Genomic DNA, 26,143 nt, shown 5'->3' with positions numbered 1-26,143 from the left:
ACAAGGAATCATACTTTCTGAGTATTAACTAGTGAGTGTTTTGTTTGGGGAATTTTCCTGAAACTAACGTGTTCATTGCCTTGACTATTATCATGTGACATTCATGAATAATTAGGATTGTAGCTGCACCATTTTAAAAACACTGGGTCTATGCTCTCAGTCAGAGTGCCCCATTACTATAGGCCACTGGAGGGCAGGAATTGACAATGTCTCTATGGGCCAAAGTGCCTACTATATTAATACATGAATTTCACATGTCTAATTTTTGTTACTTATTAAGAAACTAGAGGAAAGTATACCTGTTGCTCTGCCTCAAGTTTTATATGGATGATTAGGCGAATTATGAGAAATGTGGATCAGCTGCAGAGAAGGAACTATTTCATCGTACAATTTATTATCTATACATTTTGATATGGGCCAATATGGAATTGTGCTTCACAATATAAATGATAACAATATGCTAACTTCTAATGTCTGGTTACTAAGCATCTTCAGTGCATAACTGATTATATAAATCCTGTATCAGGAGCACACAACTAAAAGAATTGTTTCAGCAGATCAATTTCTTTTTGCAAATCCACCTATTGTGATCAGAGCACACAGCAGATGCCCATGTCCCATTGGGATGCATGAGCCCACAGTCCTTGTTCTCACTCTTGCTTGGCTCTCCTCGATCCCAAAAACTGGAAAGAACAGAGTATTTAATATTAACATGTAATCATCTATACTTTTATGAATTTGCTATATTATTCATGCATTCTAAGTCAATAAACACACAGAAATAAAGACACAAGATAAAGCTAAAAAGGAAAAAAGGAGTGCAAACATGTCCACTCCAGCAACCAACATCCACAAGAGCATGGATTAACACTGACAAACAGGCAGAAAACAATACCCTAATCAACCACACCCCCACCAACACTGACACACACACACACACACACACGGAACAAATCTCATTAGCACTGGTTGATGTTACCTAGTTAGTTAATGAAATCTCTGCAAGCAAATAATCAAACTCAGAGAGCACTAATGGGTTCACCGTGTTTGATCGGCAGTCATTTAGCAGTTTCCTTTTACTCTAGGATTTTTCAAACAGACTAGAGATGATGACGCTCATTTGAACCCAGAGATATGAATGAGAAACTCATTCAAAGGAAACAGATATTTTGGTAGTCCCATTCCATCCCAGTCAGTCTCAATCTTTCACCTTGACTTGTTGTTTTGTCTTCACTGTTTCCTGGTGGAACACATCTTCTCTGGGTCAAGAAGACTATACCAAATAGCTACCCTGTTTCCCTGAAAATAAAACCCCCCTGGATAATAAACCCAATCGGGCTTTTGAGCACATGCGCTAAAAACAACACTAAGTCCTCCCCGGAAAATAAGGCCTCCCCAAAAATATTTAAACGCATGGGCAGCTAGTCCGCACCATTTCCCCCGGTTGCTTGCTGCACAAACAACACAAGGTGAGGAGGTGAGGCCGGGGGGGAGGGGGGTAGCCCCACGCACCCCACACACCCTTACCTAATGGCTGCTCCTGCAACCCTAGGCACCGCGCCCCTTCTGCCATGTTAACGGCCTCCGCAAAAAGAGTGCAGCACAGCAGCAGCCATGACATGACCACGCTCGCCGCCTCCTGCACCTCAAAAATAATATGACCTCTCCAAAAATAGGGCCAAGCACTTATTTCAGGGGTCAAAAGAAAATAAGATCCTGTCTTATTTTCAGGAAAACACGGTTTTCTCATCTTGTTGGTACCTGCGGGCATTTCAATATCTTTCATTAATTATTTTCCTATTGTTTTGAATATTTCTAAAGGCACACTTACTGTTATAATTCTGGGCACTTTTCACCAACCAGGACGCATTCTGAGTGTTAGCATTCACACAACATCTCTGCAGTTCCACATCACTCATATTCTCCCTTCCATCTCCTTTATAAATCCTTTTAAAAAAAAACTGTGTAGCCCCAAGTTTCCTGCTGTCCTACATTTTTTCCTCATAGGGATTGTGTGCAAATACATTTTTAAGTTCCACATATTTTGAGGTCCTTTTTCCCCATAAAATTTCCAATTCTGTGGAATCTTACTATTTTTTTTCCTGAGCTTACTAAAATTTGTTTTCTGAAACATGGGGCTTAAAGAAGAAAACAAAGAAAAACATCCAAAATATACTCACCTTGTTTCGACTACCATACCACTTTCATTCCACTTCCACGGTCCTTCTAAATCACTTATACCCAACCAATAGTCAACTTCATTGAGGTTATTTTTCAAAAAAATCTGAAACAAAAACAATCAGCTTGACATAAATACTTGGGAAAATTCTGGAATTTGTGAGCACCTAAATGAACAAGGTGATTACTATAAGCCAACATACATTTGTCAAAAACAGATTATGCCAGAGGAACCTTATATCCCTCTTTGATAAAGTGACTAAATATGTGGACATAGTAAGGCATTTGACAAAGCAGAACGATTATTTCTTGATAAGGTGGAAAAATATGGACAGCCCCCTCCCCCCTTTGATGTATTCACAATTGGCTGACCAACCACATCCAGCATTCCTTAATGGAATTACATCAACATGAAAGGAAGGATGCAGTGGGGTACATCAAGTTTCTGTCTTGGGCTCAATGCTCTTCAACATCTTCATAAATGATCTGGACAGGGGGATAAAAGGGATCTCATCAGATTTGCAAATGCCACCAAGCTGAGGGGAATGGCTAACACTTTGGAAGACAGACTCAAGATTCAGAAGGATCTTGACAGACTTGAGCATCCAACAAGACACAGTTCAGTGGTGAGAAAAGTAAGTTCTGCACTTAGGCAGAAAAAACACCTGCCAAAAAGCCAATCTAATCCTGAGCTGCATCAACAGAGGGATAATACGTATCAAGATCACCAGAAGGGACAATGCTGCTTTATACTGCAAGGGGAGATTGCAGTATAGGGGATTGACTTCAAAGCACCAAAGGGCAGACAAGAAATAATGGATGGAAGCTTTTTAAAGAGAAGTAAGGGTGAAATTTTCTAACAGTGAGAACAATTAATGAATGGAATAGATTGCCTCACTGAGTTCTGGATGCTCTAGAATTTTCAATGGAGTTTTCAAAACAGACTGGACAACCATTTGACTGTGATGGTATAATCAGGGAGTTGCACCAGAAGAGTTCTTTCCAGCCCTATGATTCATTGTTTTATGTTCTATTATTATACTGACCGAATAACAACAAAAAAATCCTAAGATTACTAAAATAAAAGAGACCTTGAAACAGAACAAAGCCAGCAACAGAATAATACTAATGTAAAACTGGTAGCAGTAATATGAAGAACTTTAAGGGGGGGGGAGGTTGTTCAGTTTCTATTAAAATGACTACAAATAGGTGCCAAACATGACTCTTTGGATGCCACCTTTGTGAAAGCCTACTAAGAATTCACTCAGAGCTTAAATGGATGCTTCTCAAAATGAATAGCAAGTATAGGTGTTTGTATTAAAGATATGTGGGAGATAACAAACGAAACGACTTCAGAACATTTAACTTTTAAATAGTTAACATCAGTACTTGAACCAGGTCAGGAAATGGACTAGATAGCAATACATATGGCAAAAATCAATACTATCATATTAATCACATTTAACAATCTTGCTAAAACTAGACTTATTGAAGTGTCTGGGTTGTTTTCCAATGAGCCACTTTAAAGTAATCTGTAAGAGTGTTTAATAGAATTCAGTATAATGCCTAATTCTTCCAAACGATGAAAATTAAAAATGGTTCCATAATGTATACTCAAAAGTATCTTCCCACTTTCATTGACCTTTTACAAACAGTAATGAGGTCAATGAAAGTGGGAAGATATTTTTGAGTATACACTATGGAACCATTTTTAAACAAATGAAACAACCTCAGGACATTTAATGTTTTAAGAGAGACTGAAAAGACATTTCTGGCTGAAGAGAAAATCAAGATTCTTAAAGATAAGTAATTCCAGCTTTTAATTTTTAAAAAAAAATTGAAAAATTTCTGTTATAGACTTCAAATAAGTACTAGTAGTACTATTCAGAAGTATCTATAACTGTATAAGTGGGCTGCTGGAACAAACCATACATGGATGAGATAAGAGAACCTGGAAATGATGGAATGCTACTAAAGTAGCAGATCTAATGAGAGAAGATATATGAAATATAGGAGAGAAGGACAACAGGATGTGCAGCCAATAGCTGAAGCTGGAACATCACTACGACGCCCTCCATTACAGAATCACAGAAGCTGGAAAAGTACCAGGGCCTTAAGAAGGAACTAGAGAGGCTCTGGAAAGTAAAAGCCAATGTGGTCCCAATGTAATAGGAATGCTTTGGGTTGTGATTTCTAAATTCAGAGAATGGCTCCATCAGAACCCAGGAACATCAGAGCTCCCCATCCAGAAAAGTTCACCGTTAGGAACTGTTTAAAAAAAATTGTGCGTCCGCTGCTCATCTTTTTGGTGGGCTCCTTTTGGGAGCACAGGGTGCCTTGGAGGGGTGCCCTGCCGTAGGGCGGCTTGCTGGGACCCCCTGGATTGGCGGCAGCCGCGGGGGGGTCCCCAGCTTCACCCCAGGAGCTGGGAAGCATGGGGGGTGCGGCGGTGCTGCATGCCGCCGCACGTCTTCGCCGAGCAGAGCCTGGAAGGAAACAATCAATTTGAAGGATACAGCTGAAGTGCGGTGAGGTGGGAAGTCTCCCCAAGTCTTTTACTGATCTATTCAATTGATGAACTGCAGTTTTCTTAGAACTTTGTTTCAATCCTTGAGAGAGTTAAGATTGATTCCCCCCCCCTCGGAAAAGCGGCACTTGCAAAATCTCTCCCTCTCATAGGAGAGAGAGAGTTAAAAACTTACTTTCACTTCCTCTAAACAATGGGAAAATTATTTTTGACCACAATTGCGAGAGAAAGGATGGTTGAACTGACTCTTCTCTAAACTATGTATGGGAACTTTGGACTTGTTGTTTCCTGACCTCCTGTAAAGGCTGAGCCAAGATGGCCAACTTCCTCCTTCTTCTTTGTCTTTATGAGTGATTCCTCTCTTGGAAGATTTTATGGCTCTGAACTAGTCTCCACCCCAGAGATCTCCAGGAGCCTCTCTAAATACGCTTTTCCCTTGGGTTTGGAATATTTTGATTCATCTATTTGATCTGGAGCTGCATTAGAAGATTTATTCTCTTCTGGATTTGCCTGCCTTGTGATCTCTCCTGGCTGTGCTTCTCCACAGACATCATTTCTTTGCATAGATGCATAATTCTCTCTGAGGTTTATGATGAGTCCTAAAAAACTACTGCCTGGCAAGGCCTCTTCAGCCCTGACATCTTCCACGTCCAGCCCAATTATGCAACAGACACCATTGGTGTCATTTCTACAACCCTGAAGAGAAAGGACTTATCTGTTCACCAAATGCTTCAATCAAAGGGAGAGGACGAATTGAAAAAACAACTGACAGACCTAAACAATCAGCTCAGAGAAACACAACAACAAACCACACAAAATAAACAGAGAATAGATGTACTGGAGGAGGGGATGGTTCGGATGAGGGAGGAGATTAAGACAATCCAGAGGGGCAATACAGAATTTGAAAACTATATGATAAAGATGGAATTTGAAAGAATGTCTTTTTTCCTTAGATTTCAAAACTTGCTAGAAACTGAGAATGAAGATCTTAAGGAGATTATGACTACAATCCTAGCTGAATACATTAAAAGAGATAAACAGCAGCTCTGGTGGGATATTGACCTGATTTACAGGATCAACTCAGCATACGCTAGAACACACAATGTTCCAAGGGAAGTCCGTGTTAAATTCCTTAGAAAGACCACAAGAGATGAGGTTCTGGGAGCTTAAAGGGTGGGATCATTAAAATATAAAGATAAAGAAATAACCATTCTTAAACAGATTCCAAAGAAAGTAAGAGACAAGAGGAAGAAATATTCCTCTTTAGCAAAAAAAAGTATATAATAAAGGGGTGTGGTTCAAGTGGTTATTGCCAGAAGGCATGCTGATTTTCTGGGAGGGCAGCAGAATTAGAATTAACACAGTTGTGGAGGCGGAGGCTTTCACTAAAAAACACAATGCTCTCCTAGATGAAATAGGGGATGGTACACAAGAGATGAAGGAGGGAGGGACTGAGGCTCTGCCAGTAGACGGGGAGGAGGATGCAACAGCCAGAAGACTCAGGTCACAAAAGTGATTTGAAACATTATTGCAATTGTTGTTATAATGTACCTTTATGGAAGTGATACAAAAAAAAATGATTGAAATATATTGATGACTTAGTGTTAAACCCAAAACTGCTAATATCTATTCAAATGTTGATGTTTTTCTATTTTTCTGTGTAAAAGTTGTGAGATTTGGGGGGACTGCTTTCCCCCGCACGATGTAGCTGTCAAAAATTTTTATACCCCTTTTAACCCTTTTTCCTTGAAAAAATTTGTAAAAACCAATAAAACTTGTTAACACAAAAAAAAGAGCTCCCCATCCAGAAAAGTTCACCGTTAGGAACTGTTAAAAAAAAATTATACAATCCTTATACAATAGCAAAGTTGGAAGGGATCTTGGAGGTTTTCTAGTCCAACCCCCTGCCTAGGCAGAAAACCCTATACGTTTCAGACAAATGGCTATCCAACATCTTCTTAAAGTCTTCCAGTATTGGGGCATTCACAACTTCTGGAGGCAAGCTGCTCCACTGATTAATTGTTCTAACTGTCAGGAAGTTTCTCCTCAGTTCTAAGTTGCTTCTCTCCTTGATTAGTTTCCACCCATTGCTTCTTGTTCTACCCGATTCTTACCAGAATCAGCTATATAGGAGGACTTACCTGTTCTTCATCAGATGAAATGCTAACCAGATATGCCTTATTATTAATACAATTCCACAAGGCATTAGTCCAGTTTGTCTTTTCAGCTGAAAAGTGATAACAGTATTCCCTTTGATGCTTCCAACTGAAGGGGCATGAAGAAACCATTGTGAAGTTTCCTTCATTGCAGATAGATTCTACAAGCAAATATGATAGAAGCCTCTGTTAGTCTGCAATAGTGTTTAGAAATTGCTGAGATCACATAGGCATATGAAATGTAACAGTTTAAGTGGGCAGAGCACATACAGTCCTGTGCAAAAGTCTTAGGCTACTACCCGTTTTGTCGTTTTAGGAAAGTTGTAATGACCATCCATGATTATTTTTCGGTCTTGAATATCACATCTTTAACATCCCACTTGTTGGTTGATTTCCCTTTGAGAGTAGCCTTGCTGATGCAAAAGTATGCTTTTATGTTTGTCAAATTCTGTGATCTTTGATATTTTGACTGGAATGATGTAATTGAAAGTGGGTCTTATTAGCAAGCTTCCAATGAATTGCACTTGTACATCATGTGTCTGTACTGTATGTAATGCTCAAGCATGTGTTGCACAAACCTGGTATAATATAACTTTTTGCACAGCAGTCATTTTGGCATGAAATAGTAGGACACGTACTGGTGTTAGAAATAACAGTACTTAGGGCTTCATTCCATTTAAGTTAATGGGAGTCAGGTGAGTGCTATTCTTCAAATGTAAGGGAGGCCACACTAAATACTTGCCACTGTAGTCTATGGAAGCTGTTTTTTCCTGCTTTTTCTTGTTTTTGAATACTGAATACAAATTTCCTGCATTTTCTGGTTGTATTTTAATAAGGAGGCTGAGACATATACATCTTTTTACAGCTTTGAAATACATCATGCACAGCACCATGTGGAAGCTTCAGCTGCCTGAAAGAACCCCCCACCCCCCCCACAAAGGACCTACAAATAATGTATGAAAAGAGTAGTGCTAATCAACTCTGCTCTCCATATTCCTAAAAGCCTTCTAGGCACCTTCACTTTCTCTAAATGTAAATTAAAAATAATGCTTACCTAATAGATTTCAGATGTTCAGAATAGAACCTGGGCACGATGGTTCTTTCCCAATACAATGTTAAACAGCATCGGAAACTTTATGGCTGAATATATATTTGTCATATGCATTTTCCTTGCCTTTCTGACTATTTCTGATATTCACATTTTCCAACCAGGATAATCCTCTTCCCATTTAGAAGAATCCAGATCTAAAACATTTTTTTAGAGGTGTCCTACCTAAAATGTTACCCTACAATTGATCTTTACAAGGTAAAGGTAATTAAAGATGTAAATATTAAAAAGGCACAGTGAGCTACCTTTCATGGACTTCTTTGAGTAGTTTAGGTTTTGGTTCCTATAGTTCCTCTAAAATTGCTAAGTCTGATAAAGAAAGTTGAGACAAAATATGGAATAATATCAATTATATTTTGTAGGCAACCTTTTATTATGATGGCCATCCAAATTTATGGTCCAAACACCGATGCAATAGAGGAAGTTGATTAGTTTTCTGGTCAAATTCAATTTGAAATTGACAAGGTGTATTGCTTATGATTTGCACTGGAATGCCAAATTTGGAAATACTAAGGTGAAAAATATAATTGGATTGTGTGATCTGGGAAACAAATGAAGGAGAAGAGCCACTTATCCATGTTTGCCAATCCAATGCTTTCTTCAATGCTAACACAGTTTTATTGTCAACTGAAATGATGCCGATATACATGGATATCACCAGATGGAAAACTCAAAACTCAAATTGACTATATTATTAATAAAAAAAGTAGAAGAGCTTAATTATAACAACAAATATATACAGTCTTGGGAACAGATCATGAACTGCTCTTGAGCAAGTTCCAATTCAAATTAAAGCAAAAGAACAAAGTCAATCAGTTTCCCCCATATGATATGTAACATATTCCCACCATTTTCTAAGCGATCATCAGGAATCACTCATTAATTAGGTCCTTAACTTAATATGAAAGCAGAGTAAGTATGGAGCGAAGTCAAAGATGTTGTTAAGGATGCACATGAAAGGTCACAAAACAAAACAAACTGAATGTCAGAACAAGCAGTACAATTTGCCAAGAAGAAAAGAGAAGCCAACCCCAAAAACTGCAAATATCTCAGGAGTGATCTATAAAGTCACCAAAGGTGTAGAAAGACATGGAGAAACAAGCAAACTTGTCCCCCAAAAATCTACAAATTCAGGAGGAGGTTATGATTTCAAATTGATATGTTAAAAGAATATCATTGGACACAGAGTAGCCAATTTAAAGATCAAACAAAGAAGGAAGGATTATACTGCAAAGTTGGTTATACTGTAAATATCCAAGATATTTTAGTTTAGAAGACATTTCCTTCTTTAAAAAAAACTTCTAGTACTAGAAGAGGAAGGTAGATCAGTAATTATGCTGGATTATGCACACAAAGAGCAACTAGAGGCAGAACCACGGCAGAAAGAAGTTGAATATACTTATAGACCAAGAGTGACTATGGCCCTTAGCACCTTGGGGCCTGCAATAGATGAGATCCATTAGCAATTTCATATTAAAAGTGCCATGTAGTTTGGTTTTTGTGCCATTCGCAAGATAGTTAAAGACATACACTATAAATATTTAAAGGCAAAGTGCTTACCTTTTGCAATCTTCTCTGAGTAGTTGGAATTTAGATTTAAGATTCTGTTAGATTCTGTTAGATTCTCTATCTTTTCTGAAATTTCTGAGTCTGAAGAAGGAAATGAGGCAAAGGGTGGCATTTTTGTTTTTTACTGCAATCCAAACTAATCTTTGTTTAGAAATTGTACAGCATTAAAATTATTATTATAGATGTTAAGATAAGCCACACAATCCTATGAAAAACCACGGTTCCTTTTGAAACCTGCAGACAGGTGCCATATTCATAGCCTTACATGCACCAAAACAACATTTTGGATCTGAAACTAAAGCACCTCCCAATTTTATTTAATACTAACGAGATTTAATCAAAATTATATAAAACTTATAATAAATACAACAGATTTGTTTAATAGCAGAAAACTTTAACTCTTTTAAAATCTTTGTTGTTCAGAATTCCTTTTAAATATCTTCCAGCGGCTCATTAAATTTTGGCCATCAGATAATTCATTCTACAAACATTTACATTACATAAGCTTTACTTTTTCTATATTGTATTGCTAGGTATATTATAACCTTTGGTTGTAATGTTGTATTGTTCAATTTTTGAGACCTATCTAATTCCTCATGACCCATTAACCACAACTGTCTGTGTGTAATTGAGTTCTTGTAAGCTCATGTTTATGTCATCTGTAATAATTTTCAACCACCTTGTCTACTGTTAGTTTATTTTCCTATGGCATTCAATTTTTCTAAGCCTCGAGCTCTACTCCAAATATTGCACGTCCAAATTAGGCTGTAGAATTTCCAATGAGCACTCTGATTTTACTTCATCTAATACTAAATGATTTGTTCTTTTTGTGTTACAAAGTGTTGTCAGCAATTTTCTCCATCCCCACAATTCAAAGGCAGTTACTTTTCTTTGTGCAGCCTTTATGAAAGTACAGCTTTCAGAACCATAAATTCACCTGGAAAATCAAGGCCTTGAGAATATGAATTTTATTTGTCAGTATGGCGTCTCTGTCCTTTAAAACTATGTCTGAATCTCTCCTAATCTTTCTCCTATGTAACAGATATCTCTCTATTCCAGGCTATAATTACAATCATTATCAATTTTTCAATGTAGGAAGATAAAGTCTGTTAACTGCCACAATTTCTTCTCCAAACTATTTGCACTGGATTTTTTTATTGAGAAGTAGACTGGCTTTTGCATTGTTTATTTCACGTTTATCCAAAGATACCTTACGTTTTTCCTGCTTCTAATAATCATTTCCAAACTAAATTGTTATAATTTAATATGATGTCCCATATTCTGTTCCAAATAAACATTTTGTTACTTATTAGTCATCGCACAAATCCTTCAGTAGCCAGATGAAGTGGCTTAGTATACCCACGTTTTCAGGACTAGTCTGCATAGTTATAAGCCTCTGCTTAATTAATATGGCAAAAATTTGACACCTTTTTCCCTCCTCAGCTCTGACTATGCTGCCTCATAGTCAGGGAAGGGGAAGTGTTCTTCCTGAAGGCCAAAATAAAGAATACTGGGAGTGTATGTATTATACCAACATACCAATGGTGGGTTTCAATTTTTTTTAGAACCTATTCTGTAGGTGTGGCCTGTTTTGTGAGAGTGGCTCGGCAGTCATGTGACCAGGTGGGAGTGTCTTGGCAGTCGTGTGACTGGGTGGGCGTGGCCAACTTGGAAAATGTGAAATTCACTTAACAACGCTCTTGCTTAGCAACCAAAACTTTGGGCTCAATTGTGATCATAAGTCAAGGACTATCTCTGCCTTCCTCTGCATGGCAGCCTTGTCCTACTAAACGTCTTCTCCTTTCTGGCAATTTTCCTTTCTGTTAGAGGCATCAAAATAATCCAGATGATATAAGGTTTCCTGCTGGGGCAGGGGGTTGGACTAGATGACCTCTAAGATCCCTTCCAGCACTAGATTGCTGTGCTGTTTCAAAGCATTTTCTAAAGCCATGTCTAGTGCCAGGGTTAACAGTCCGGCCTTCCTCTCCTTTCTCTTTCTCTCTCCCTTCCTTCCTCTTTCTTCTTTTCTCTTTCTTTTTTTCATTTCTTTCTTTCTTTCTTTTTTTCATTTCTTTCTTTCTTTCTTTCTTTCTTTCTTTCTTTCTTTCTTTCTTTCCTCTCTCTCTCTCGCACATTTTAGGAATCACATCTAAAGGACCTCTAGAAGTATTATTCAAAACTGATTGTACTCCGTGACAAAAGCTTTAGCTCAGATTCGTTAACTTGACTATAAATGATCCCATTTAGATAATTTAGGGGTTTGGCTGGTGGTTCCTCCGTGCGCCCACTAGCCAAAACCTCCCAGGAGGCTTCTGCCTGCGGGGGTGTGTGTGATTGGAACAGAGATAAGCGCAGAAAATCGGCCTCTGCTGACAGCTCGGCTCATGTAGCGGTGGCTGGCTGGCTCACTCCCCAACGGCTGTAATCTGCTCTAAAAGCCGAGTGGTGACTTCCCAGTAGAACAGACTAGGTTCTGTGTGAGCCAAACGGTACTTGTTGATCGCCCCCAGGTGCCAGCCGCTCCTCACCTATCTATTTTGCTACACTTAGCAGATAGCTAGCCTAGATCGTAATGCCGGACTGGCGATCTGGCCCTCGTAGGGTGGCTAATGTTAGACAGCCCCCTCTACAGCCGCCTCAATACTTTCAATTTAGTAAGCCAATCAATGAATTTAAAATAGCCAATGTCTCCTTGGGGCTTTTCCTTCGGCTGCCCAGGAAAACGTAGAGAGCGCAGAATCAGCTCTGCCTAAAGGCAAAAAAGTTTGGAGCACCCTCTGCGCGCCCACCAGCCAAAACCTCCCAGAAGGCTTCTTCTGGCAGGCGAGTAAGGGCGGGGGAGGCAGGCCAGGGAAGTGACAGTTCTGGTACGGGCCCCTGGAAGCCCCGGTACGGGAAGGCATGCTAAATTCTTTCAACCGGTATGGGCATACCGGACAGAACCGGCTGAAACCCACCTCTGCAACATACTGAGTATTATACAAGCATATATAGCATGTAGGTATATGTGAGGACCCTGCAGGGTCACCCAAGGTATCCAGTAAAACATCCAGGTATCCAGTTAAAATGAGCAGGCCATCTTGGATAGGAGCAATATGGGAAATTGTGGGAGAAAGATATTCACTTCAGTAATGAGAAAAAAATATTTTATACTGTGTAGGAGATGTCAGTAGTAAACCACTCCTATACCTAACCAAGAAAAAAAATGGATAGACAATGTAAACATAATAGTGGACCTGTAATTTCCCAAACGCTGAGCTGACTGAGAATTCTGGGAAGAAAATGGCTGCTATTAAGTGACTGGAATGGATGGAATACTTCTTACTGACTGGGAAGAGACGATTTTTTGCCAGTAGAAAATATTTGTTTCTTTCTCCAGTTGAAAACCAATGAACCATTTTGAAAATCTACATTTTTAATCAAGTATTTTAAAAACAATTGAGAGAGTTAACCTGGGGAATGACCAGGTTAAAGTCAATAATCAGTCACTAGTAGCAGTTTTAAGGAACAAACCTGGTTAAGAGACCACCTGGCTCTTTTTATTTTATAACTCTTCCTATTGAGGAGATCCAAAGGTCAGCGCACAGAGAAACGAAAATGTAAATTTATGGTAGCTCACTGTTCAAGGAATTCTTCACTGTTATAAGTTCTCAGTTCTCATCCTTGGAATTCCTAACAATACTATTGATACTGGGAATCACTTACATTTCTTCAGGACCAAGAAAAAGAAAATAACCCATGTTGCAAAACTGATTGCTACTAGGAGATAAAGAATGGGTATGTGAAGGTTTCTAGAGTTATTCTCTTTTGCAGGTTTACAGATGGAAGGATCTGTGGAAGAGAAGATTAATGGCAAGGTTTACTTTACACCAATTGATGTTGTGGAGCACAAACACGCAAATATATATAGACAAGCTTGTGCTCCTCACAAAAAACAAGACATGTTTCTTGAACTAAATAAAAGGTTGACTTTCCTAAGTAGAAGCAAAATATTTTAAAAAATGTTTTACATTTGAAACTGAATCATAAAGGGATAAAGCCAAAGTAGGCATTGCTTTAAAAACCTATTTCAATCATGTGTTGGTGACGGGCTCTGTTCCTTTCTATAGCTTCTGTTTGAGAATGCAATTCCCTATCTTTCGTCCTAACCATCTACACAATCCTGTTATTATGAGAAGAAAATGAGGACAATTTCCACAATGCACCACTTTAAGCTCTTAGGCAAATAATAGAAGATACATACACTATAACAAATAAATAAACTTAATTAATGTAATTAATCCAACTACAAACATTCCTCCTTTTTAATAGCCCATGATTTAAAAATTAAGTAAATTCTACTTTGACCCCAAACACACTACAAAAAAAACCTATAAGGTTTTCCAGAAAGGCATAATGTCAGGCCTGTAGTTATGTTCCTTTTAGGATCTTTGGCCTGCCACACTTTATATTATTTCACTATGCTGTTTCATTAGTGTAGTAATTGAGAGGGGGGAATAGAAAGGAGTAGAGTTGTGGAATGTGTTGTTGTCATTCCTTTATAGAAGCCAAGGTCATCTTTTGTCTCCGCACCTCTGCACCTGACCGGAACCAGCTGGGTGGAGATGCCAGCATGATCAAGGAAGATTGGACCATGTGATGGATTTATGGCTGTGGGGAAAAGATCATGAACTTTCAACTGGGTGGAATCCCAGGAAGTTTTCAGATTTGGGATTCCACAGATGTGCCAACACGTCTGTCTTATTAAATTGGAACTTTAAGGATAGCTCTGCCTTGGACTCTGATTTAATTCTGCATGATATTTGGAACGCTGACACATAAAACTTGTGACTTAGGTAGAGCAGCTCAAAGCTATAGAAGCTAGAGTAGTAATTGTCTGGCTTTTATATAGAAGCTAGTTAAAAGAGAGAGAGAGAGAGATCCTTGGGATTTTTAATAATCATGAAAATTCTGAAAGATGGTAACATGGATTAGAATTCCTCTTCTGAAAAATGGTATTTGTTACAAGCCTCAGTACCCCTCCAAATTACCTTTCTCTTCAAATCAGAAGTGTTATACAGCTCTAAATAGAATTGGTATGATGTCTAAATCATTCTGGAATCTCTACAATCTCTAATTTCACCTCTAAAGCTTACTAAATAAAACCCTCCTTTCTTTAGCAAATATTACTATGGTTGCACTAAAAGAGACAATACCTTCTTTCTTTTCCATTTCTTTTAGTGGTAAAGATATTGTTACAGCCCTACCATCATCATAATCATCATCATCCAAATGACTAGATGAACCTAAACAGAAAAGAAGAGATGATTAACTCTTAATCTTTTTAAGTACAATACAAAGCAATCCACAGCCAATCCAGTGTGGTTTCATTGATCGTAAGTGTATTAGAAAAGCTTAATCACCTTTAATTCAGTTTCTTGTTGTTTTAATTAGCAAGTTCTATTGAAATTTGCAATCTAATTTTATTTAGTTGAGAAGAATATTAATGGTAGATACTTGTTTCATTGCTTCATGTTATTTTCATCTCATTGGCAAAACTGCTACTTTGGGAATACAAACCGATGTCACCTCAATGATGTGACCTCAATGTTGTCTCCTCCTTGACCACCTTCCTATGTTTTCCGATTTTCAACTTTCCACCCATTTCTCCACACAATTACACTGTATGCAGTTTTGTGGCTCAGTCTTCTATCTTCTACAAAATTTCATTCTTGTTCTAAAATGCTTACATTATCTTTAAGTTATGATCCATGAATATAAATGCTACAGTAAGCATCTGTAATTGAAGATATAAATCAAATAGTTGTGCAAACACTAACATAGTAGAGTATGTAACCAGAGTAACCAGAGTAGTTGGATGAAGCTTTATCACTGAATTTTCGATTTGGAGAAGAAAAGAATACAATTGGCTAGGCATGCTACAATATTTCCATATTCAATGCAAAGTAAATTTACAATGCTTCCACTGCTGTATTGGGGGCAGTGGGGAGTATCACATGTAGCCATTTTAGACTACTGTGGAAGAAGACTGGTAAATGGGGGTGGAATGTAATTTGGATTTCCAGGAGGGAGGGAGCATTCCAGAGGACCAAGAGACAGTGAAGATTAGATAGTTTGTTTGGGAGAAAGAGGGTCAAGACAGCTCCTCCCTAGAACTTCCCAAAGTATATTTTTGTGAGCAAGCACCGTATTTTTCGGAGTATAAGATGCACCAGAGTATAAGACGCACCAAGGTTTTGAAGAGGCAAATTGAAAAAAAAAAAAGTTTTTGCACAGTGCAAACCTTCCAAAAATGGCCCGTTTTTCACAAGAACTGGCCCGTTTTTGTCAAAAGAATTGCATGCATAGCCTTTGGGAGGCTTATAGAGTACTCCTGGGGGATTGTGGGGGGTACAATTCAGCCAAAAAGCGGCCCATTTTTCACTCATTTCTGCCTTTCCCAGCCCCCAGGAGCTCTCTGAAAGCCTTCTACAGGCTCTGCAGAGCCATTTTGGTGAAGGGGTGGGGTTTCGGGAGGCAAAAAATGCAGATATTCATCCTCTTTTTTGAGGGGAAAAAGGTGCGTCTTATACTCTGAAAAATACGGTAGTTGCTTTAGTTTGGCAACATTTCTATCTGTAGGTGAGGAATAATAAAGGAAACTGCTTACAAGTAACTCTGAGTGTCTCTCTTGGGTTTTGGGGTCTGCCAACACGTTGAGATTTGATCAACAGTAATCCTCACAAGTTTCTGACACAGTAATTAACCAGGCCCGGTTTATACATCTGCTAAGCTATCAATTAGGACTCAGCAAATATTGGATACTTGGCCTGAGAAGTTGTTACTTTCTTCATCACATATTAATCCAAATCATTTCTAAATAACAAAGAGAGCAAGAGATAGTGCTATATATAGCCACTGTTTCAAGTTCTTCCTCAGTGTGAGATCTAATACGTCTGCCGTCTATTCTTTATCCTTTTTGAATGATAGAAAAAAAAATTAAAAATATCCTGCCAAACTCGAGCTGTTTTTTTGCTGAGGTTCATGCCCTCCTAACCATGGAATAAAGATATCCTGCTGTTTTTAAAGGACATATTCTCATGGCCTTATCCCATCCCACTTCAAAGGTAGTTTTAATTTGTATGTATCTTTGCATTCCAAAATAGTGTTTCAGCTCTTCTCTTGATATATTTTGCTGTCCAAATTATCTACTAGCTTTCATTAAGCCTGCTGGTACATACAACCCTCCAGGGCCCTTCTATGTTGGGAGGAGCCTGGTTCTTTCAAACCTTGTTCACCAGGTCCCCAATCTCATGGGTCAATTCATGGAGCCAGAGACCTGCTGAATAAAAAACTGGATCTCTGAATCTTCTCTTGCCCCCTTGCCCAGTCTTGGCAGTCTTAGATACCAGTACTGAACAAGGAAGCAAATCAAGCAGAGGGGAATTACTTGCCAGACTCATGGAACAGAGACCTGGAACCTAAAGAATTTGCTCATCTCCTACTTCCCTTGCGCACCTTGTCTCGCTGACAGCTGATTACCTGGCTGCCAGGACTGGACAAAGTTGTTAGAAACTTCTCTCTAGGCTGAAAGGAGGGGTCAGTCTGGCACTAAGCTTGGATTCATTGCACAGTAAGTGACATGAGCTTGATCTCCTGCAAGATCTGTGGTGGGATTCAAATAATTCAACAACCAGTTCTCTGCTCAAATGATTTCTTCCAACAACCAGTTAACCAAACTGCTCAGAAAGTTAACAACTGGTTCTCCCAAAGTGGTGCGAACTGGCTGAATCCCACCATTGTGCAAGATCCATTATCTGGTCTTTCCCAGGGGAATGCAAGCAGTCTGGGGAGATTTTTGTGACATAGGTAGAAGACAATAAAGTTGTTTATCTTAGCTATTTGCAAGTGGTTGCTCACATCTGAGAAAGAAGCTTTTAAATACAGATTTAACTGCTGAAAGAGCACTAAGCTGTTATCAAAAGTGCCCAAACAGCAGAAAGGCAGGAGGATAGTGTAATCAAGCAGAAGGAATTCCAGTAGGGTTTAGGACAACTCGCCACCGCCAAGGCACAACAGCCAACTAGCTGCAGCCAGTTCACTAAAGAACAAGTCACCATGGCCAACTCATCACAAGACAACTCACTACAGGACAAGAGTTACACTAAGATTGAAGAACTAGTGGAATAGAATCATTAAAGAAAGGATGCCGAAGGAGGTGCAAAATGAAGTGCGAATGACAAAAATTAAAATAATGTTTAACTACTTTAAATAATTCAATTCAATTGTTGAATTGTCCTATAGCGAGTTGTCTTGTGGCGATTTGTTTGCGGCAAGTTGTCTCATCCCAATTTCAGTAGGCTAAACAGTAGCTATTTTCCAGACTACTTTTAATTTTGGGTTTAATAGTCTTTCAAAACAGCTCCAAACCTGTCTTTAAAAATTGCTTAAAAAACAACAACTGACGGTGGGGAGATGTAGCAACTTGAACATTGTTCAAGGTGATGGGACAGTCAAAGTTGCTGCTGGAACGAGGAAATGAATTGCTGAAGCCGCATGATATTGGTGGCATGACAATTAGAAGGGACTGCATTAAACTTAATGGGTCAATTAGAATTTGGATGGATTTTCATGGCTTTGATATTTGAAATTGAAAGAAAGTCTTAATCTAATGTTTGAAAATGTATTTTTTCCTTCATATATAATGCTTAAGTAATTACTAAAGTTTGTAAAATATGATTGAAAGTGTGTTTGAAAATATCTATATTAAGAGAAAGTTAAAGAAAAATATGTATTTTCTTAAATAAAAATCTAGAACTTTAAAAAGGATGTATACAAGAAGAAAAATTATTCTATGAGGGTAACTTGGAGGGAGTGATCTAAATTTAATGAGTTAATTGGATTTAGTTGGAATTTTATTGGTCTGAAAGTGAACTTTAAAGTATGCATGCTAAGAGGAAGTTTAAAAAATATGTATTAGAATGTTTTACTTTTAGAAATGTTTTTAAAGAAAAGATTAATGTTTTAAAATGAATGAAAAAATATTTTCCCGTTAAGAATCTGAATAGTTACTGGTAATTTTGTTACTATAAATGGTAATCGTTTATAAAGATTATTAAGTGCAAATTGATCTGTTCAAAGAGGAGAATATATTTATGATTTTAATTGGATATCACTGTCCCTGTGATGAAAAAAAATGAATTTTGACTTTGGTTTTGCCAATTACGGTAGATAGATTTGATGTTACAGAAATGGCTACTTAGACTACTGTGTAAAAGTAAAAAGTTGAAGTTGAGGTTGTATTGTACTGAAAAGAGTTGGAAGTCAATGCCTTTTTCTTTCTTCCCTGGTACCTCATATTTTCTCTCACCCTTTTTTCTTCCCTTAATTTCCTTTTTTTTGTATTTTATAGATTGATAAAACAATGAAAGTTATAGACAATTTGAAGGGACTGTATTTTCCTGCACAAGCTGCCAAAGTCATGGTAGCTTGGATGGAGAATGGATTAAAATTGATCTGTTAATCAGAAGGAAGAGGAAACAAAGTTGAACTAATTAGCATATTCTCCAAGAATAGAGAAGTCAAAATAATCATATTAACTCACCTTTTAGGGGATCAGGAAATGATGCCAGTGCTCCAGCAGACATGTAAATCCCTATTGACACAAAGAACAAAATCCTATTTAATATTTCGTATTCTCTGGGATATGTGTCATGACACCACAGTATAATCAGCATATATGTATGTCTGTGTGACTATGCTCATGCATGGTTTTGTTTAAAATATTGAATAGAGAGCTAATATATTTTGTCACAGGTCATATAGCCTTTCCATATATAATCATGTACTTGGCTACCATAAAACTTTTTATTTAAGATGTAATCTTAGGTGGATTTACTTGAGAATATATCCCATTCCCATAGCAGCATTTACTCAGAACTATTTTGGAACAGAACGTCATAGGAATACTACTAATAAAATAAACATGTAGAAATTCCATTTTAAAAGTTCTATAAAAAACAAGGCATGTACCTAAAAATTCAGGTGATTTATCAGAAATAATCATTATAATTATTATAATCACCCAGGGAGGCAGTACCTTGATGTGATTGTGGATCTTGCGTGCTCTGAGGAAAATGAGAGCTATGCCCAAAGTTCAACCATACTGGACAGCAGGGATGGGTGCCTGTACTGGTTGGTACCGGTTCGCTTCACTCGCTCATGCCCACTGCGCGTTGCTCGCACATTTGCAGTTGACTGTAAATTGTTCTGCGCATGCGCAGAAACATGCTGGCAATGGCAGAAGAGACCAGAGAACCAGTTCAGGGGTGTGGCCAGCCTGGGTTGCTGTCAGTTCTGCAACCCAGGCCGAATCACCACTACTGGTTCAGCCGAACCAGCCGAACCGGGCCAAACTGGGAGCAACCCACCACTGCTGGACAGGTATCAACAGAAGAGCCAGACAAAGCGCGCCTTTCCCATACACAATATGGTGAGACATAATTTACAGAAACCCATATTGGTTTGGTCATCACCTGGATCAACAAGGACCACATTAAGTGTTGGAGTTTCTGAACATCTGGTGACAAATAGGCTACAGGACTCCAGGAATACTGGCTAAGCAATCAGGCCTAGCAGCTGCAGGACTACTGGAAGAAGAAAAAATGTTTACCCATTGCAAGTATACAAAGATTGAAAACAAAGAAATAATGATCTGTTATTAGAAATCAGTGTCAATGAGAAGAGGGTATCTTGAAAAGAATACACCAGTTCTGGAAAGAATAAGATCCAGAATTAAAAGGAAGGATTTAGAAAGAATAGAACAGAGGCTAGTAGATCAATGATGATTATAATATGAAATAAAGGACAAAACCAAAATTGCAGAGAACAGCAAAGATCTACCCAGGGCAAAGACATTAAAGCCTTGTTAGAAGTAGTTCAGGCTCTAGTGGCAAACTGGGTTCTTGGTGGAACCCAGTTTTTTACTTTCATTCCCAAATATGACACTCTCTGCCTTCTCAGAAATAACAAAGTCTTCTTCTAACTAAAAAACAAGAGGAACTGAAACAAAGAATGGCTGGGCATCTCAAACAATAGAAAAACAACAGAATAAGATTGCTTGCATTGGAGCTTGCTCCAAAGAAACAGCTAATACAAGTACTAATAATACCAATACTGTTATATCAGATAAAAGCACCAGCTCACTGCAAGTAACAAATCAACCAATCCAAAGCACAGCTCAATACCTTGGACTGATTTTGAATGTAAAATCAACAAACAAGGGGGGGGGAAACCCAACAGTGCACTACCAGAATGGGAGATCAGATTAGAAAATAAGATAAGCATGCTAAGATCAGATGCAAGCAAGCTTGAACAAATGAAAGGAAGTTGAAGAACCTGAAGGCCAAAGAATGCTTAATCAAGAAATATCAGCTGAAAACCAGGAAGATCAAGAAAGCACTGAAAATAATGAAGCAGCGAATAGCTAATAACTAAAATAATAGCTAATAACTGGAAATTTAATAATGTAACCAAGGAGATTGGCAGATATGAAACCTGAACTGCACATAGTAGGCAGAATCTCCAGCTTCAGTCAGATCAGTAATGTTTCTACCAGTCCATCAATTGAGAGATTCCAATGAACTAGTCAGCACCAAACAAAGAAGAAACAGTGTAGTTCTGGGTGTAGCTGCTTGACAGCCCAAAGAAATACAATAAGAATGTAGAGAGAATAAAAAAGAAGCTGAAATGAAAGAACTTGTAATAACAACAGAAATGATAAAGAAAAGTGCAAGGGAGATGAAGTATTTGTCAACCTCAAGTAAACTGCATGGTTTTTGGTTGAAATACCTGACTGTTGTCCACCCACTCACTGCCAAGCAATTTAACAGCATACTGCAAGAAGGTGAAATTGAAGATCCCTCTGGAATGAGCTGCCTCCGGAGCCCCGTATAATCCCTGACCTCCGGTCCTTCCGACGCGCCCTAAAAAGTTGGCTTTTCCAGCAAGCCGGCCTGGCCTGTTAATTTTAATTTTAACTTATTTTAAATTTATTGTTTTTTTTTAAATTTGGTTTGTTTTTTTGGAGATGGATTTAATCTTTTTTAACTTTTGGGATGTGTGTTTTTTAATGTTGTACGCCGCCCTGACTCCTTTTGGAGAAGGGCGGCATATAAATCCAAATAAATCAAACCAAACCAAACCAACATTGGTCTGATAATGAAAGATCCAGCAAAAGGTCAATTAACCTGCTTTCTAATAATTTTCAGATTGCTAACTGATGTTGTACCTGATGCAGTCCAACAGCATCTACCGGTAATTGAAAAAAAAAGTTATTTGTACCTGAGCAGAAAAGAAACTGCCCAAACAACAAAAGAACAAAACATCACCTCCTAATTGACAAAATGATTTTGGAAAACTGCAAGAGAAGGATGACCAGCTTGAATGTAACTTGGATTGATTACAAGAAGGCATTCAAGCTTTCTGCCACATGATTGGATAATCATGTATTTAGAAATACCAAGTATCAGTAGATACATCTGATCTGCTTTACTTTGGACAAGGACTTACAGTCCTGTCTCTTCTTTGTGCCCATCTAATTTGTAAATAAGTCCTTATTTATTTCACATATTTCCCCATCACAATTCAGAAAGACTCTTCGTGGCTAACATAGAATAGGTCATACAGTTAAAACATCCACAGTACAATCTAAGAATCTGAGAGTCATAAATAAGAGACAAAAACAATAAATAACATAAGCAAAATCTCAGTAATACCAGAAAAATAGAAAATAAAAAAGGTAAATCCCTTAGATTCCCAGTATTTTCTCTTTGCAAATCTTAGCAAGTGATGACTTTGGGACATCTGATCATTTGTAAAATTGGAGGAGGGGGCATTTAACCCCTTTGCAATATAACTTTTGCGTCAATGCAGTCCTTGTTTTCTTAAAAGTTCTACTCCTGTAAGATGCACCGGTGTAGTTACATCTAAGGATATATCCATATATATTCATAGGGATCTGTCACAAACTGTGGTCTTGTTTCAATTACATATTTACATAATCTTTTGGCTGGTGTTCATCTTACATGAAGGGAGGAACTACGAATGTTAGTCATAAAAGCAAGAGCTAGAAACTTGATCACTTACCTTATTGAGCGAAATAATAATAATTTCTTTGGAGAAGGAAGACGATAAACTACTTCATCAGATAAGAAACAAAAGCGCAACTTGGAAATTTCACAAATATTTTGCTTAGTTCTGCAATATGCCTGGCATTCCCCTTATTCAGCTCAGGCATTGCTTCCAATGGTAAACCAAGTTCTTCCTCTTTGCAAATGATCATTAATGAGCTTTTAACACTGAGTGTCCTTGGGTTAAGGGATGAAAGAGTGAAGTAAAGCAGTCATGAGGCAGGCTGTCTTTTTTATGCCCACGGAGTGCTACGTCTTGTGTAACATTGTGGTTTTCCAAGCAACCAAGCAAATACTTAGGAAAAATCTGTCAGTGTTGTAACTGCTACTGAGATTACGGTGCTATCCTGGACTCACAGCCCCCTACCTGATAGTGGGAAACATGGGAAAGAAGTCTTGCTGGTTGGGGACTTGGTATCTGTGACTGAAACAATATCAATGCCCTTCAGATGGGACACAGTTCTCTGAGAGAAATTGAAACATGCTTCTGAGACACGTATAACTAACCATTTTCAGTATTAGGTCTAGTGACGTGCCACACCCATGCCTATGTAACACTAGCACAACTATCCTCTCAGGAAAGAAAAGTCATCTCCAATAAAGACACATCAGAGCAAAAAAGAGAAGAGAAGGATTAGATAGGTATTTTCCTTCCTGAAACCAGGATGGACATTTCCTCTATTAGAAAAGGCACTGAGCTTGAAAGATAGAAAATGATAAACAAATATATAGGCTGGGTTCATATACAAGGGTTGGTTTGGTGTAGTGGTAAAGATGCTGCCTAGAAATTGGAGATTGTGAGTTCTAGTTCTGCCTTCAGCATGAAAGGCGGCTAAGTGACTTTGGGTCAATTGCTGTCCGTCCAACTCCAAGAGTTGTTGTGGGCAAAATAAGAGGAGGAAGCAGTATTAAGCATGTCACCTTAAGCTATTTATAAAGTAATAGGCAGGGTAAAAATCTAATTAATAAATAAGTTGCTTAACAAGCTATACAAACTAACAGGTGAAAATTCAATCAATTCATACAGCACAGTGGTTCCCAACCTTTTCTTGGCCATGCCCCACCTAAGCATCTCTAAAATCCTGATGCTCCCCTGTGACATATAATTTTTACTTTACTCAAAAAGTGAACTCTACTCACACGGAGGAAGTTTAAAAGGTCATTAACTTGGTTTAAACAAGGTTCAAATTGCTCCCATTAAAAACCAAATGCCCCCACTGTTGGGCGTCGGCTCCACGTTGGGACCACTGATATAGCACGTGACAACATTTTGCAATTATATTGCAAAATAATTCAAGATGACTATAAACTGAAATAGTTTGTTTTCTGCAAAATTGTATATCTTGTCTCATAGTCGTCGATAGCTTTATCCCATTCTTGAAAGGGGACTAGGACATATTTAGCTGTCAAAGCATGATAAGGGATTATCACGATTTAGAACATGTTTCCATTTTTGTAATGCCACAAGAAGTTATTCTTATTCTGGTACACGACAGGAGCTTTTATTTTGACATGCATTCTAGTGTGAATAGTCATCATCAGATTTCACCAGTCTTGCCACATATACAAGATGCAGCTATTTAACTCTCTGGCTCTCCCAAGCAGCATGGTTATAAGATTTCTAGGGATTTGGTCTCTGCATCTGGAAAAGGCTGATCTGGCATCCCACTTGTAGTAGGAATGCACCAGAGGTGGTATTCAGCAAGTTCCGACAAGTTCTGGAGAACCGGTAGTGGAAATTTTGAGAACCGGCAAATAGGCTGGCCCCACCCACACTGCCTCCTAGCCTCCCAGCTGATCTTCTTTTGTTGCGCTGAACAGGAGAAAGCAGGTTAGTGGGATGGGGAGGAAATTGGGATTTTGCAGTACCCTTCCCCTGCCATGCCCACAAAGCCATGCCCACAAAGCCATGCCCACAGAACCGGTAGTAAAAAAAAATGAATCCCACTCCTGGAATGCACTACCCCTAGTTTTCCCTTCCAGTCCTATCAGGTCCAGGCTGGTCCTACCTGTTGTCTGTGATGCTACATTTGGCAGTGGAGGTACCGGCCTCTTTGCAAGTTGACTGTTTCTCTCCATTCCTCCTGGCTGTGTGAATTTTATTCAAAAAACCTGTTTCCAAATCTTCTAGGTGCATTAAGTATTCTACTACTGTATCCTAGTGCTTACAGCTTCTCTAAGGTTGAGTAAGCCTTACTTTCTTATTTCGTTTCAGCAAAGCTATTTTGAGTACCAACATGCAAATACTGTCAGATATTTGAATATTTGGTAGGGTTAACAAGATGCTTCTTATTAACTTTGCAATTTTGCTATTTTACAAAGGTTAACCTGCAGTAATACCCAAAAATATGGAAATATGGTAAATCAGAGTTTACAAACCACAATAGCTAGTTTATGCAGCATGCTAATTCAAAGACAAAGAAATGATATTTTAGCTTAGCATGATATATGAACCATCATTTTGATATTACTCCAGACAGATCAATTGTAGCTTTTGAATAATGAAACTGGATTATTAAATTGCATACATTGACTGCAGCACAATGTTTATGCTAGGGATGTCCAAACTTGGGAACTTTAAGACTTGTGGACTTCAACTCCCAGAATTCCCCAGCCAGCATGGCTGGCTGGGGAATTCTAGGAGTTGAAGTCCACAAGTCTTAAAGTTCCCAAGTTTGGACACCCCTGGTTTATGCAATCATATCAGTCAACAGAAAAGAGCAAGGACTGCTTCCATCAAGTGTATCACAGTGTGGAGAATGGTGAGGCACAGTCAGTTACAAATCCTTAATTAGGCTATAAAATTTGCGGGGAGGCCAAGAACAAGTTCCTATCTTATTGTCCAACCCATTTTAGAGCATAAAATAGGAATCAGGCAGGAAGCTTAAATTCTTAAACATAGGATATAAATGTGATAAATATATGTGTGCTTTAAGAAATAGATTCCCGCTCTCAAATTCCTGCCAGGAAACACACATCAATCTCCAACTATTAAAGCCACTCCACCCAAGTTCTAAGCCCAAAATGCTCCCCTATTATCCTTCCTCCTAAGTACTGTTCAACAAGAATGGATAATGGGACATTGTAACAAGTATCTCTAATTCTTTGCCCTTGTTATATCTGCTGAGTCTTATTTCAGGTGACTTGGTCCCTCCTTGAAGTTCATCTGAACAGTGGCTGTGAGGAATATGCTGCACATCTGGCAGACAAAGTGACCCACATTTGCTCTACAATGGACTCCAGCCTTAAAACAGAATCTGTAGAGGTGGTGGGGGCTACGTCCAACAAGGTGACCTGAGAAGAGTTTGAGCCATGGAACCTGAAGAAGAGGACAAGGTCTTCTCAGCTGCTAGTTCGGCCACTTGTGTATTAAATCCATGCCCTTCCTGGCTTATTAAAGTTGTGCAGGAAGGGACACAGGATTGGATCTCAATGT

At 38.5% G+C, this 26,143-nt stretch overlaps 1 protein-coding gene across 3 annotated transcripts; it reads right to left on the bottom strand.

Annotated features, from left to right (window-relative positions):
- Positions 1-377: 377 nt before the first annotated feature.
- LOC309382558 (perlucin-like protein) lies at positions 378-24,875 on the bottom strand. Of its 3 annotated transcripts, none has more exons than XM_081934195.1 (8): positions 24,672-24,875; positions 19,122-19,172; positions 14,734-14,823; positions 13,244-13,369; positions 9,530-9,619; positions 6,847-7,022; positions 2,181-2,284; positions 378-683 (listed from the first exon to the last, which is right to left on the bottom strand). In XM_081934195.1, the coding sequence occupies exons 1-8, from the start codon at positions 24,784-24,786 to the stop codon at positions 551-553; spliced, it is 885 nt and encodes a 294-aa protein (XP_081790321.1). In that variant the 5' UTR covers positions 24,787-24,875; the 3' UTR covers positions 378-550. The 3 variants fall into 3 exon arrangements, with proteins under 3 accessions (XP_081790321.1, XP_081790322.1, XP_081790323.1); XM_081934196.1 differs by having other exon boundaries at positions 24,717-24,875; XM_081934197.1 differs by lacking the exon at positions 24,672-24,875 and adding an exon at positions 22,664-22,920.
- Between the last annotated feature and the right edge of the window lie 1,268 nt (positions 24,876-26,143).

This window comes from Natrix helvetica, assembly GCF_964273705.1.
Source record: "Natrix helvetica genome assembly, chromosome: 1".
Lineage (NCBI taxonomy): Eukaryota > Metazoa > Chordata > Lepidosauria > Squamata > Natricidae > Natrix > Natrix helvetica.
The sequence above is the reverse complement of the archived record's forward strand: the minus strand, read 5'-3'. Positions and strand labels throughout refer to the sequence as shown.

Coding starts and splice junctions, on each gene's coding strand:
- LOC309382558 (XM_081934195.1), bottom strand. CDS start 24,786: ATGGAGAGAAACAGTCAACTTGCAAAGAGGCCGGTACCTCCACTGCCA. Junction 19,173..24,671: donor ACTGGAAGGGAAAACTAGGG/GTAGTGCATTCC, acceptor TTGTGTCAATAG/GGATTTACATGTCTGCTGGA. Junction 9,620..13,243: donor TTTCTTGGTCCTGAAGAAAT/GTAAGTGATTCC, acceptor TTCCTTCTTCAG/ACTCAGAAATTTCAGAAAAG.